This window comes from Chaetura pelagica, unplaced genomic scaffold (assembly GCF_000747805.2).
Source record: "Chaetura pelagica isolate M959 unplaced genomic scaffold, ChaPel_1.0 scaffold472, whole genome shotgun sequence".
NCBI classification, from domain to species: Eukaryota; Metazoa; Chordata; class Aves; order Apodiformes; family Apodidae; genus Chaetura; species Chaetura pelagica.
The window spans coordinates 2,163,542-2,177,787 of record NW_009952566.1 but is presented as its reverse complement, the minus strand read 5'-3'; the positions used below and the strand labels follow the sequence as shown (position 1 = coordinate 2,177,787).

The following is a 14,246-nucleotide window of genomic DNA, read 5'->3' as shown; positions in this document are numbered from 1 at the left end:
ATTCCTGCAGACTGTTAGCTGGTTACTTAACTGGGATTAAATTCAACCAAGTCACCAACTCTACATTTTCTGATTATATGGCTAGGGCACAGGCAGCCCTCTCTGCTTGCCAGTCTGCTGTTCAACCTGGTAAATTATGGCCACCTCAGGGGGTTTTTTAGCTGGATTAAACCTGCAGCGAGACACTAATGTTAGCACTTCTTGCTAATTTGTTTCTTGTAGCGGTAACACCAAGAAACCTAGCACAACACTATCTAAAGGAAATACAAAAATGTCCTGAAAAAGCCCTGTGCTTCACAAGAGTGGTTGTTTTACTACCTTTCTTAACAGGTTGACAGAATAAAAATGTGAAATAGTGGGAGGTAGTCACATCCAAGTATGTATATGACTGAACACACACAGAAACTATAAATGTTTATATACTGACATCCCAAGATTTTGTGGCTCAATCTGCTCACTGACTGACAAAACAGCCCCCTGCTTTACCTACAACCCATCACAAAACTGTAACACGGGACCACGTCTGTTCAATAGTTATGCTGAAACTATGTAACTGTGATTCTTGGTTTTACACAGCCAGCCTCGTGCCAAATTTGCACGGGTTATTCCAGACAGATATAGGAAACCAACCAACCAACCAAACAAACAAAAAGCAGACAGTATCCTGAACAAAAGCCTCTCTTAGGGCATCATCCCTGCCACAGCCAGGGACAGGAGAGGATAAAGTGGAGACACTTTATCAAGCAGTAAGGGAGGAGGAGTATGGCATGAGTATAAAACTCCAACCCTACTTAGTTGCCTCTTTTCCACCCCCTGCAATTTTCCCGCATTTAATCCCCTACTCTTCAGTAAGAGTCTGCTACTCTCTGATGTTACAGTGCCCTGAAAGAAACTTAAACACAATTTTAAATGATGGCGCTTAGAACACTTTACTTCAAGCAGTTCAGTTAATAGTGCCTGTATTTAACTTCTTTCCCCTGCTTTAGGAAGGCAGCTGATGCAGAAGGCAAAGTGCTATAACCCAGGGCCCCACACAGGAGCATCACCATGGGGTTTCTCCCTCAGGGCCGTGCCAGAGAGGCAGAAAATCCTCTTGGCACAGCAATGAGAGCAACAAAAGGTTCTCCACCCTACAAGCCTTACTTCCATGACCTTCACTCGCTGACCAGACAGAGCTAAGATATGTCTTCTTCTGGAGTCCATTGGGACAGCACATACTCCAGAATATTTTTAGCAATGCATCCATGTGACACTAACTGCTATTCAGAGCACTGGGGGGAAGATGCAATAATCAGTCATGCTACATCCACCACCTTTAGCATTTTTCTGAGGACATAACTGGTGTCTCCTAGTAGGTCTTTTTCTGCCTGCTTCAAAAGATAAACCTACAGCCCTGAAATGATACATAGTACCAGGGTTGCGAGGCCCACTGCTCTCCTGTGGCACAGGATCAGCCATGGAAAAACAAAGTTGAAAAGGCTGTCCCTACTATATTTTTATTTACTTATATGATGGCTCCTCTTTCCGACACCTGCACACTATGCTTTTGCAGAAAGCAACCACAAAAAAATTCCAGCCAACTCTGCATGAGGTTTCAACACTTGTGAGGAAGAAAATAAAATAAAAAACCAACAACAAACAAATAACTAAATAAATACATCTAATCTGTGGCTATTAAATGCCAGAGATATCAGCTGGTGATGAGGATGTTCCCAAGCCACAGAATGTGGGAGGGTGGCAGAGGGCCCTGGGGTGAAAGTGCTTGCCCTGATGCAACACTGCTCCCACGGCATGGGCCCAGCCAGGCTCTCCCTGTGTCCTTTCCCACCTCCCAAGCCCTACCAGCAAAAAACTCAAGTGTGCCTAAGGCGAGATGCAAAGGCTAGACAGAGATGCCATTATGGCTAAGGAGACAAGCCAAAGAGATGGAAGGTTTTACCAATGAGACCCTCATTCAAAGACCTCCCAGAGCTGCCTCAGGCATTTGCTTAGTCACAGCCCTTCAATTCCCCACCAGCTCATGGAGAAGGGACACCTGCCTCTCTCTCTGGTATTACACAGGGCACCAACTACTTAGGTCACCAGGCCAGGGAGAAGCAGTCCCTGATGAATTATGTGGTGACAGGTGACTCTGTCACAAGCTGCTGGGGCTGCCCCAATCACCCAGAGAAGGTCCTCATCTCACTCATTAATTTAAATTTAAAACAAAACAAAACAACCACAAAAAAACCCAACAAACTCATGTGTATCAATGTGCTCAGAAAAAATGATGTCAGCATCTTACAGCGCTGATCCTATTAATTAATCCCTTAAAGAATGCCCCCTCGCCCACAAACATATAATGTAATGCCAGCTTAATCTTACCTAAAAAAAAATACAATGCAATAAGATTACTAGTCTGACTCTCCTAACTGCTACAGTGCTGCTTAATCCTGTATTTCGCTGCTTTAACAAGCTCCTACAATACTGGATGGAGTTTATCAGAGCAGTTGCCGAGACAAGAAAGACTTATGTTTTAAATAATATAATTCCACGGTCTTTTGTGCTCTTTAGGCATTATTTTTACACAATGACTTTCATCCCGTAAGATCTCAAAGCCTACTCCTTGTTCCTGAAGTATTCCTTTCAAGCTTCATATTGGAGCAGAATTAGAAATAAAAATTTTATATATATATATGACAGTCCTCATGTTTATTACCCAATTGAATGTCAGTAGCAATTGCAGCTAAAGATAAACGAAAATGCAAGTACTTGTTGACCTTGACTTTTTTCCACAAGATATTGGACTTGATGGCTCTATTGCTGTTTAACTGATAAGAGATATAAACAGTAGTTGAAGGAAAATGTTTTATTCCCAGAGGAAAATACCACGCTGCTGTGGGAAATGGCATCTGACTAGCGCTCTTTGCCAAATTTGCTTGGTTCACCTTCATTTAGGCTGTGGGAAAATAAAATACAAATTTCCCCTTTTATGACTTTAATATCTCTGCAACCATGAATTCCTGCGCTCTTTGTAAAGTTTTGTTGGCAGACTGCGCCAATAACATCCAGCGAGCGCGAGACCTTGCCGTGTTTTACGATGTGCTATAATGAGGATTCTCAGTTCTCCTTCATTTTCAGGCTGATTTGATAATTACAGGGAGGGAGCAGAGCTTTCTTCTTCTATTCCATGGGAAGCTTAGTATGTCTATAACCAGCAAAGATCGAGAAATGTGTGGCTGCAGGCACATGTTGCCAGAGCAGGGCTGCACTGCTGGGAGGGTGGCCTGGGGGTGAAGACAAAGTCACTGTGGGGGTGGAGGGACGATAGTTCTGTAGGTCATGCTTGCACCCACTTTTTTGGGCCAGGTCCCAGTGGGTTCCCTTGCAGTTTTTTTGAGAGGGGGCCAGCTTGGTGTTACCCATCCCAGCTGCATTTGGGAGACGGGAGGGGTGGACATTCTGGCCCAGCAGATCTTGTTGCTATAACCCTCCCTTATATATATGTGTGTGTATATATATATATATATATACACACACATATATATAAGGGAGGGTTATAGCAACAAGATCTGCTGGGCCAGAATGTCCACCCCTCCCGTCTCCCAAATGCAGCTGGGATGGGTAACACCAAGCTGGCCCCCTCTCAAAAAAACTGCAAGGGAACCCACTGGGACCTGGCCCAAAAAAGTGGGTGCAAGCATGACCTACAGAACTATCGTCCCTCCACCCCCACAGTGACTTTGTCTTCACCCCCAGGCCACCCTCCCAGCAGTGCAGCCCTGCTCTGGCAACATGTGCCTGCAGCCACACATTTCTCGATCTTTGCTGGTTATAGACATACTAAGCTTCCCATGGAATAGAAGAAGAAAGCTCTGCTCCCTCCCTGTAATTATCAAATCAGCCTGAAAATGAAGGAGAACTGAGAATCCTCATTATAGCACATCGTAAAACACGGCAAGGTCTCGCGCTCGCTGGATGTTATTGGCGCAGTCTGCCAACAAAACTTTACAAAGAGCGCAGGAATTCATGGTTGCAGAGATATTAAAGTCATAAAAGGGGAAATTTGTATTTTATTTTCCCACAGCCTAAATGAAGGTGAACCAAGCAAATTTGGCAAAGAGCACTAGTCAGATGCCATTTCCCACAGCAGCGTGGTATTTTCCTCTGGGAATAAAACATTTTCCTTCAACTACTGTTTATATCTCTTATCAGTTAAACAGCAATAGAGCCATCAAGTCCAATATCTTGTGGAAAAAAGTCAAGGTCAACAAGTACTTGCATTTTCGTTTATCTTTAGCTGCAATTGCTACTGACATTCAATTGGGTAATAAACATGAGGACTGTCAAATGCTCTCAGCAAACAGGTGATCCAAAAGCTATCAGAGAGAAAGAGGCTACCGCCAGGTAATCAAACAATTCTGTTGCAACAATTATGATTTGAGTGCATTCATTTACAGAAGCAATCACCTGTCAAATTTGAATGAATGGTGTCAAACCATTCCCACCACTGGGGTAATAAGGGTGAGAAAATACAAACTCTCCCTACTTTCTTCCCAACAAAAGCATGCTAGCATTAGCAAGAGCCATCAAAAACAGTGTAAGTAAAAAATCCAGTCTCTCACTTCCTGAATTGAATTAATAAAAATTATTTTAACATAAAAACCAGAGGAGATCAGTCCAAGCAGCTCAATCTCATGTCAGTCTCTCCCAGGAGCAATAATAGATGTTTTGGAAACCTGTGCAGAAAGAGGGGTTGCACAGAAGCGGCTGTGCCACAGCTCTGACAATCAGCACTTGGGCAGCTTCCTGAGCCAGCGGTTGCATCTGGACCAGGGTTTTTAATAGATACAGAAGGGCCTATTTTTCCACGAATTGGTCTAATCTCTTTTTTTCCCCTGCTGACCTCCACAGTACATTGTAGCAATAAATTTAACTGAACACATAAAACACTTTTGTTTGCTTTAAACCTGCAAATGATCTGGAGAATTCCTGCGCCATGAGCCTTGGTGGACAACCACCCTTAGTCCCTGCATTATGGGACAAGCACCTGCTTTCTCTACACGTAACTCATTTTTTTAAAAGACTTTTCTTCTAACCTTAGTAATCCTTTTTTTCCCCCTCTCAGCACTTCACGAGAGGTAGGAAAATGCTTGATGCCAAACAGCCCAATGGCACACCCTGTTGCACCACTAATCCAGAAACAATGCGCGCTTACAGGTTTACACTCATAGAGATAAAATGTTTCTTAAAAGTGGAGGCCAACTTAGGAACATGACTTTGCTTCCTTAACCTCTGATATCAAGAGGTCAGTGACGCAAATCTGAATGTCATGCTCCACCTTCATCAGAGAGCAAAAGACTCAGATGAAGCCACCAAGACCTGGAGAGGTAAATGGAGATGAGACTGGTGCCTTCATGAGGGAATGCATATGGGCAGTATGGAAAGTTCACTGGTTTCAATGAGCCACAGCAACCTAAAGGAGCATGCCCTGGATGTACAGGGGGAAAAAAAAATGTACCAGAATAACACAGCATTTTTTCTGAATCAAATCAGTGATCTTCCAAACACCAGACTCAGGTACTGCTAAAAAGGGGTATCTTGAACACCAAAAACGTCAACCTATTTCTACAACTACTTGTAACCAAACATCTTTCTGCCCCATCCAAGGAGGAACTTCAGTCCTATACCTTGTTTTTTAGGTAACAGCCCAAGGTGTGATTTAGCAATGTGGAATTTTCCACCATTGTTCCCTGCTTGGCATCTACAAAACCTTGCCCACAGTAACACACCCAGGGCCATGCAGACCTATTTCAAGGCCTGCAAAAGCTTCACACCACGGATGGGATGCTTGGGTCAGGGTCAGGGTCATGTTCTTACATACACGTTTATGTATATACAGAGTTCCACACAGCCACACAGATGTTTAGTGGGATAGACATTTCTAAGTTTAGAAAAACTTGCCAAGAAAAAAAAAAAAAAGACAAAAAAAGACTACAGCACATGAGTTTTGCTTCTTGATTGCAGATGGGCTGAGAAGTCAGGAATATTTGTATTTCCATACCCACTTTAAAGGTAAACATTTCCCAGTCTTTTCCCCTCCTTTTGGTTTGCCAACAATGGCAATAGCTTCAGCCTGAGGGATCAGTCTCCTGACACAATCACCTCTCTGCTTCCCTCCTGGCAGAGAGCTTTTCTTAAGCCAAGACTGAAAGTCACATTAAAATGTGCTGAAATGGTTGTGCTGGTTTTGAACTACTTATGATCTCTGGGGCCTGACCTGAAAAACAAGTTGGCACTTAGATGGAGAAACTCAGGTTTCCCTGGAAAGGCAGATGGGAGGAAGGAAGGCTTTTTACAAGGAAAAGAATTAGTTTACAACTGTGTTACCCACAATTTAGGCAAAACAAGCAACATTTAAAACTATTAAAGTTAGCTTTGTCAAACAGAAAACTGCCTGGTAATAACAGACGTTTAGAGCTAATATGAATGAGTAAAACAAAGACTGATACCAGGAATAGATTGATGCTCCGATCATGATAGACACCCACTTCTATACAATGACTCTCTCCCATGCACCATACTGGAAGTGTAACCCTGCCTAGCTGAGGCACAGAGATTCAATGCTGCTGAAATCTAACTTTAACTGCTGAATCAGGCTGATGAAAAAAAAAAAAAAAAAAAAAAAAAAAAAAGGGGAAAACAAAGAGAAAATAAAAGAACCTAAAAAAACCAAACCAAAAAAATTATAACCAGAAGGAGAGAAAAAAACCAGCTTCACGCCCTCCGGCTTTGGAGCAGAATGATAAATTGACATCGTGTTGTTATGAGCATAATCCTCAACTACTCAATCACTGTTAAAATATAAAACATGATGCTGGGGAGATAAAAATAATTAATGCGGGTGCTGCTGAAGAATATGCACCTACGTGAAGAGTTTCAAATAAATGTGGCATTGTTTTAAATCTCATATCTCGTGTCAAAGGAAGAGGCACATGTGCTAATGCTGATTTAAAGCAACCCGAACTCTGCCCACTTGATGGAAAGGCAAGAAAAGAAAAGGAGATGGCAGAGCCTCTGCGAGAAAACTGATACCACTTCGTTTCCAAACAAGCCTATTACGCTTAATTCAGGATTCACAATACATAAAGCAGCAGAAAAAATACCGGGAGCAGCCCCTGTTGACTAATGCCCTGTCTTTTCCAATCGAGGGTCACATCCAGTCTAACCAATCGCATGATAATGGCATCAGAAAAGGTCAATCAAAGACAAGCCGAAGCTTCCACTGCCTGGCTGACCTTCGGAGCTTGTGACAAATTGCTATCAGTCAATGTCAACTAATGACAGCAGCTCTTTGGCTAATCAATTGTTCTAAAAATGATCAAGAAAACTACTCGCAGGACAGCTCATTTTCACATCAATGCCTGTGAAGTATGAAAAGCTCATTTTTTTTGAGTTTTTAATAAGCTCATAAGTAAAGCAGTTACTTGGTAACAGGGGTCACCTTAGTGAAAAGACAGAACCTTTGTCTGCCTTTTACATATCCTTTTATTACCATATTATAGTAAAAATATGCCATGCCATTACTATGCCAGAGGGCTACATAATAAAGTGGGTAATACTTCATACTACTTTTTTTTTTTTTTTTTAATAAATACTTTTGTGGTCTAGGGGTCTCTGTTTGGATGTAAATAATTGTTGATATACTCGCTATGTATTTAAATGCAAAGCCATCACCACTAACATGCAGATGATGTGCCCACTCATCATTCACCCAAACTTCACGTGACAGAGCTGGTAGCAAAAGCCACGCTGCAAAATCCAGTGGCGCTGCTGGAAAGTTAAAGTCTAACAGCAGCTATTTTGTTCTTAAACCCACCCACCCCATGCCAGTACAACTTATTCTGACTATTTCTGACAGAATTTACATTTGGTAGGAAAACCGCATGCTGCAAAACCCCCAAAGCCCTGTGAAAGCAAACAGACATTTCCTCCCTGGAAGGATTTTATGTGTAAAAGCCAACGTGGAAATGCACACAGGCTTGGGCTGTGAGACATAGATCATGGTTCCCCTCACTAGAGTAAAGGGGTAGCTATGGACTGGAGCACTGTCTGTCCCTTCATCATAGCAGCCTCTGCCAGCATCGTCTTCGACCACCTCGCAGAGCCTCACAGCCAGGCCATGCCCTGGGCCGCATTCATGCATTAAATATCACCAAAACAACAAACCCACACTGCTCTAACGCTCCACAACTGCAGCCACAATTATGTTTTGCTTTTCCATAAGGAGAGCGTTCGGCAAAGTACATCACAGAGCACTGCACTACCAGAAGCCCCTTGAGTTGATGCCACATTGAGAGGGAGCACAGAGTCATCATTCAAGCATGGCACTGCTTTTTACTTTGGTTTACCTCTTTCCTTGGGTGACTCCCACCCACAGCACCTGTATTGCTGAAAAGGCTTTACCCCAAGGAAAACACAGCTCAACCCAACTGCCCTCAAAGCAAGCCCCCACCTTCCCACGCAGAAGGAAGCTGGTGGAGGAAAAGCGCTGGACAAGAAACATTAAAACTTCTGTTTTCATCGTCGAAACTGCAAAGTGACAGTAGTTTCAGGTTACATCCTAAACCTGCCTTGCTATGGTAGTTTTTCAAATTAAAATATCTTCTCTGGCCTCAGCCACTCTCGAGGCATCCATAGGCAAGAAAGAAAGGAGGCAGGGCAACACTTAAGCTCAGCCATAATTGGAAGTATGTGAAAAATGAAGTGTCAGTTCGGTCAATAAAGGGCAAAGGTGAAGGGGAACTGCAGCCCAAACTCGGTGCGAAATGTGCTCATTAAGACACCCAATCCGCGGGCTCCTGCCCACCTATTCCATTAGTCATCGGCCATCTGACCGCTTCAAATGCCTTGCCTCCCTGCTCTTATTACTTTTCTTCTCCCATGTTAAAAAAAAAAAAAAAAAAAGGCAAGCTGGTATATAAATCCTTGCTCCATCATCTGGAACATAATGTGGCCCTTCTCTCCCTCTCTGCCCAGCTCTGCCGCCTGCCTTTGCAGCCTTCAACCAACCACCCTGAGAGTCCCAGCAATAATAAACGCTGTTGCCTTTTTGCCCATAGGTTGCCCAAACTCCTACAAAAGCCTGAAAAAAATCATTGCAGCCACTGATACATTTTTATAAAGAAATATTGCCGCTTTCTACTCCTGGCTTGAAAGAACAACAGTTATTTGGAGGTTAAAAAAGTGTTTTGAACCCTGGCTGAGATTTGCACACAAAAAAAAAAAAAAAAGAAAAGAAAAGAAAAAAAGGATAGAAACAATATGGGTAAATAGGAGATACTGAAGGATTATTTTTATTTTCAGTCATGTAGGAGAGCTAAACATGGGAATTAAAGAGGATTAAAATTGACTGTACCAGGGCCTTGTTCAGTATCCTCCTGGCCTGACCATTTGAAAAACAAACAAAACAGATATGTTAATACCCCTAAATGGGAATATTTTAAAGCTAAAATATGCACTAAGATAAAACAGCATTGCTGTGAGCTCAGCATCACCCACCTGTACCTGAGAACTTGCTTCTTTCCCTTTTAAAACAATTTAGCAAGTTACTTCTCCAGTGTGTAAATTCAGATCTCTTTGTGCCATTTGGAGACACACCTCCAAAGGCCCTTCACGGTAAATTCAGAGCAATGGGAAAACAGCCCATGAAACTTCTCCATAATATTATTCTGCATTCCTGTACTATAACTATCCCCTATGATGACACAATACTGGGCCTTTATAAGAGGTTGTGTCAACGTGCTATGCAATAACATATCCTGCTGTTCAGTGGCACGAGACCCCAGAACAGCTTCCTAGCAGTTAAATATGGACTTCTACAATAGATTGAAGCAGCTGGGAGTCATTACTATTTACTCAGTAAGTAAATTTACATGTTAAAAAAGACCTCAAAATGTTTTAAAGAAAGAGTATCTCTCCTGTTTTGAGAAGTAATTGGTCAATATGTGTTGTACACATTACTAGGTTAAGAAATGCACTTTGGGGGATTAAAAGCAGAGAGAAAACAGGTAAAGAAGAGAAATTTCAAAAAATAGACCTTAACATAGTCTGGGTTAAGGACTAAGGGAGAAAATTTGCCAAGAGGCTTAAGTTTTTGAGTCTGTATGTCACTCCACAAAAGTAAAACTCACATTCACATCCTTGTGCTACCTTTAGCCAGGTTGTCAAACCAGCCCAGAAGGTGCTTTTACCTACTCCAACAGGGTAAGAAGGTTGTGGGAGCAACCTAAAAATACACAGTTTTAGAGGGCTATATTTCTGGTGACTAGATTAGTTTTTTAAAATGGCAAACACGCTCTTGACAGATGGAACCAAAAGGCACTTTTACAAACTCCTAAAAATAGGGAAGCCCATAATACACTGAATATATGTCAGGCAGCATGTACATATTGAGTTAACTCCTGTGCTCGCAAGCACGAGCAGGCAGATCCCCAGCCTTCCGCTGCCACCCCTCCGCACCACCCGACTGCTGCAGCAGTGCCACGCCACCTGCTTCTCTTGCCCAGAAAAGCACACCACCAAGGTGAACATAAGAGTTTGGCCACAGTGTGGCCAATCCTTACATCAGGCCACAGAGGAAAAGCCTCTAAATCATAGCATTTTGAAGTTAAATGTGGTTGGGGAGAGGTAGGGTGTTTGCTGTCTCTTTTTTCTTTTCCCTCTTGATCATTTAGTGTCATTGTTTTTTGACTGCTTCTGCCATGTGGGAAGGCTAAAACCATGCTCTTTTTTAACAAGGTGTACATGCAGAGGTAGGTGTGCTTAAACAAATGAGATTCCCCCATCATTTCAGCCTTCAGAGAGCTTTGAGCAAACAAGATATAAATCAAGGCTCAGCACGACTGCTACCCTTCTTGCATCCTCGTTCCTCAAAAAAACTGGCCATTTCCATAGGTGACAATTGGCCTGAAGGCAATTCTCAGTAATGGAGACCCCCTGGACAGGGTATCCTTTCCACTACCCACTTCCCAAACTTGACCTGAGAGCTCAGTAAACTCCCACTTTATTTACTCTTTCCTAAGCTTTTAATGCAATGAGCCTTCTTCATAAAACACATTAATGAAGAGCTAGCAGCAATTCCAGCCTTAATAAACTTTACTTGGGGATTTGGGTAAAAGTCTCCGAATCAGCTAAAGCATCGTTGACAGGTATTTCTGTCGATCTTTTAAGAGGACTCAAGCTCTAAAGTTACTTTACACAACCCTTCCTGACCGAGGCTACAGCATGCACCTTGCTAGGAGCCGACCAGGATGGCAATGATAAAACAACAGGTAAGACTGGCACTCTGGACTAATAAAATGACACATTTAGGAGAAAACAAACCCCGAAAATATTTAGAAGTACACCAGGAACTAGGAAGCTCGATTTCCAGACTGCCCAAGACCTTTAGGAGCATGACGTTTAGCAAGCCTCCCCGCAGATGTTTTGTCCACGCACATATAAACATAAACACGCGCACATCCGCTTAATAAAAGAACTGCCCTATGCAAGTACAAAACCCCCCTCCAAACACCATGTTTTAGTTCAAAGCCTATTTTTGCAGCAGCTTTTTCACTCTTAAAAAAGCCATGGATTTAAAGTTTGCTCTGAAAGCAAGGGGCTCTAATGAACATGTTGACACCACTTCAACTATAGCATTGTGAACAGCACCACTAGAACATATACGTATACATACTTGAAAGAAAAAAGGCCCCCTGAATTTATGTTGCATATCATTTTCCAGTAAAAGTCAGAGGTCAGAAGGTTACCAGTTTGTGCCTCGGCTCTGCAACAGTTTACTATTCCAGGCCCCATTTTTACTAGGCTATGCTTGCGATGAAGTCAGCAACTTTTCTTTAAACAATAAAGTGTCTCAAATACTTAAAATTCTATAAAGAGATTTTATTCACCATGTACCTTAGGTCCCTGTGTATAAAAAATTAAAATATACTGGTTTAGCTTAAAAACTAATCTTGTTAAATGCAGACTTTGCAATGCTAATCAGTACTGCTCAACCTTTTTTTGGAAACACAATTCCTTTGTTGTCTAACAGCACTTGAATGAAACATGATCATAAAACCAAACTTAAAAGTATATACCTATTGTGAGTTCAGAGTCAACTTCAATAAAGCACTCTCTTTTATATTCAGATTAAGGACCTTCTTTAAATTTTAATTGAATTAAATTAACACTAAATCTACTGCAGTTGGTCTCTTCAGAAAAAGTATGAAGCATTTATACAGCTTCTCAGAAAAACCCAAAACATTAGTTTTTTAGACTTTGGAGCTTCTGAAAGATCACTAATTATTTGTAGTACGCCCCACTTCAACTGCATCAACCTTGTTTCATACTCAGTCTGCTAAATCAGTTACTCTGTTTGGCCTGGCACTCCAATAAAACCTTTTTGCATTCAAGTAAATTGAAATTGAGTAAAAAAACTAAATAAACACACTGCTCAGGATTTTGTAAAATGGGCCAGCTAACATCTTTGCTTCACAGGCAGCAAAGTTTTGATGGCATCTTTAAAATATTAGCATGCATTTCTGCAACCTTAATTACATTTGCTTTTGAAGATTTCATCTTTTAACCCATCTGAATGAAGAAAAAAAACAAACACAACAAAACAAAAAACAAACCCTTCTCATTGCTTATTTTTATTAAGCATCCTGCAAATTTGGTACATATGTTGCTCTAACATGTGCCTGCTGGCAAGGTCGAAGAAATAAAGATGCCAATCCTTTTACTAGGAGGAGACGGAAAAAAAAAAAAAAAAAGTCTAAAAAAAGGCAGATAGACCTCTCTGAGTACAAAACCCCTGGTACCTGAGCAAATTTCAACATCAGCAAGAGAGTAACCAGTCCCTGACTGCATCGGTGACCACTCGCCAGCTAAGAAAATGTGAGGGCTTCGTTCCTACCTTGCTCACTGCTGTTGTCCCCGCTGTGCGATGTGTGTCCCCCGCTGGAGGGCCCGGGGGTTCCCCCAGAGCGTGTTGATGCCGTATCATCATGGTCTCTGTTCCAGGATGGCTGCAGGGCCAAAAAGAATTTAAAAGTTAAAACCTTAGATGAAGAAGCGCCCGGTTTCCATGTTCCCGGGAGAGCAGTACCCATGCCCAGACCCACAGGAAAAGGCTGGCAAATACACCTCCCCAATTATTCCTTCTTTCCAGATAGCCAAATTGCTACTCCCCAGCGAAAATAAGATACTCTGGAATATGTTTACCATCTAAACAATCCCATGCTTTATTACCATAGAAAACAGAAACGTTCCCGGCAAGGTGAGGGGAGCAGGGAGAGAGCCAGGGAGCGAATCACTGGCACTGGGCTCCAACTATATTTTTAGCTTCCGCGAACCCTCCGGCGTAACAGCCTGCTCACTCCACACAAGCAAAATGAGAGCGGTGGTCAAGAGCAGTGCCGTTTATATAGGCCTCCCATTCCCTGTACGAGGCCAACGTGGAAGAGCTTAAAGACTTTGCTGGCAATTAGGCCTGGGTCCATAATAGCCGGGATGTGTCAGCTGTTTGCCGGATGGTATATGGCAAATGGACCAGGCACAGGGACAAAAAAGAAATGAGAATAACAATGGCTTCACATCGGCTGTGTACACTCAGCCCCATGCAGAGCCTCCTTGTACTATTGAACAGAAAACAGATGTTGCTTCTTATCACTGGGTACATTTGAAAGTAACATTCAGATAGGAAAAAATGGCTGTAAATTAAATTCTTAGGGAAAACAATCATGGCAACACTCCTCCCAAGTCTCCCTTTATCACCAGCGAAGATTTTAATTAGCTTTTAGTACTAGCTTTTAAAAACATCACAGAGACTCACTGGTCATCCTGCACAGCCTTTTGAGTATAATTGAATAGTTTCTTCTTTACTATGAAGCAATATTGCCCACTGGAAATTATTGCCGAAAAGAAAACCCTTGTTGTTTACAACGCACACCCGTAAGTCTATTGAATTTAAATCATACCACAATATGAGCCAAGTCTGTATGCTATTAAAGTTGACTGATACTGCCAGCTTTTTAATACATTTACCAATAGGCTAAAACCTAATCATTTAATACAGCGTTCACACGTTGCCGAATGAGATTTAAGGCGATCCAGATGAACTTTTCACACACACAGATGCATACACAGGGAAGGCAAATTGTGACAAAAAAGTCTAATCTGAGACAGAAGATAAATAGGATTAGAAAAGCTCAACTTTTTTACAG

General features: G+C 42.1%; 1 protein-coding gene across 5 annotated transcripts in view; it reads right to left on the bottom strand.

Moving 5' to 3' along the window:
• The window catches only part of MEIS1 (Meis homeobox 1), a 115,135-nt gene that overhangs the window by 74,588 nt on the left and 26,301 nt on the right, over positions 1 to 14,246 (bottom strand). For 3 of the 5 annotated variants that reach the window (XM_009993447.1, XM_009993448.1, XM_009993450.1), the window contains exon 9: positions 12,938 to 13,035. In XM_009993447.1, coding sequence (XP_009991749.1) covers positions 12,938 to 13,035 — 98 coding nt within the window. Of the gene's footprint in view, positions 1 to 12,937; positions 13,050 to 14,246 lie in introns of all 5 variants that reach the window. The other 2 variants (XM_009993451.1, XM_009993449.1) reach the window with 1 other exon arrangement.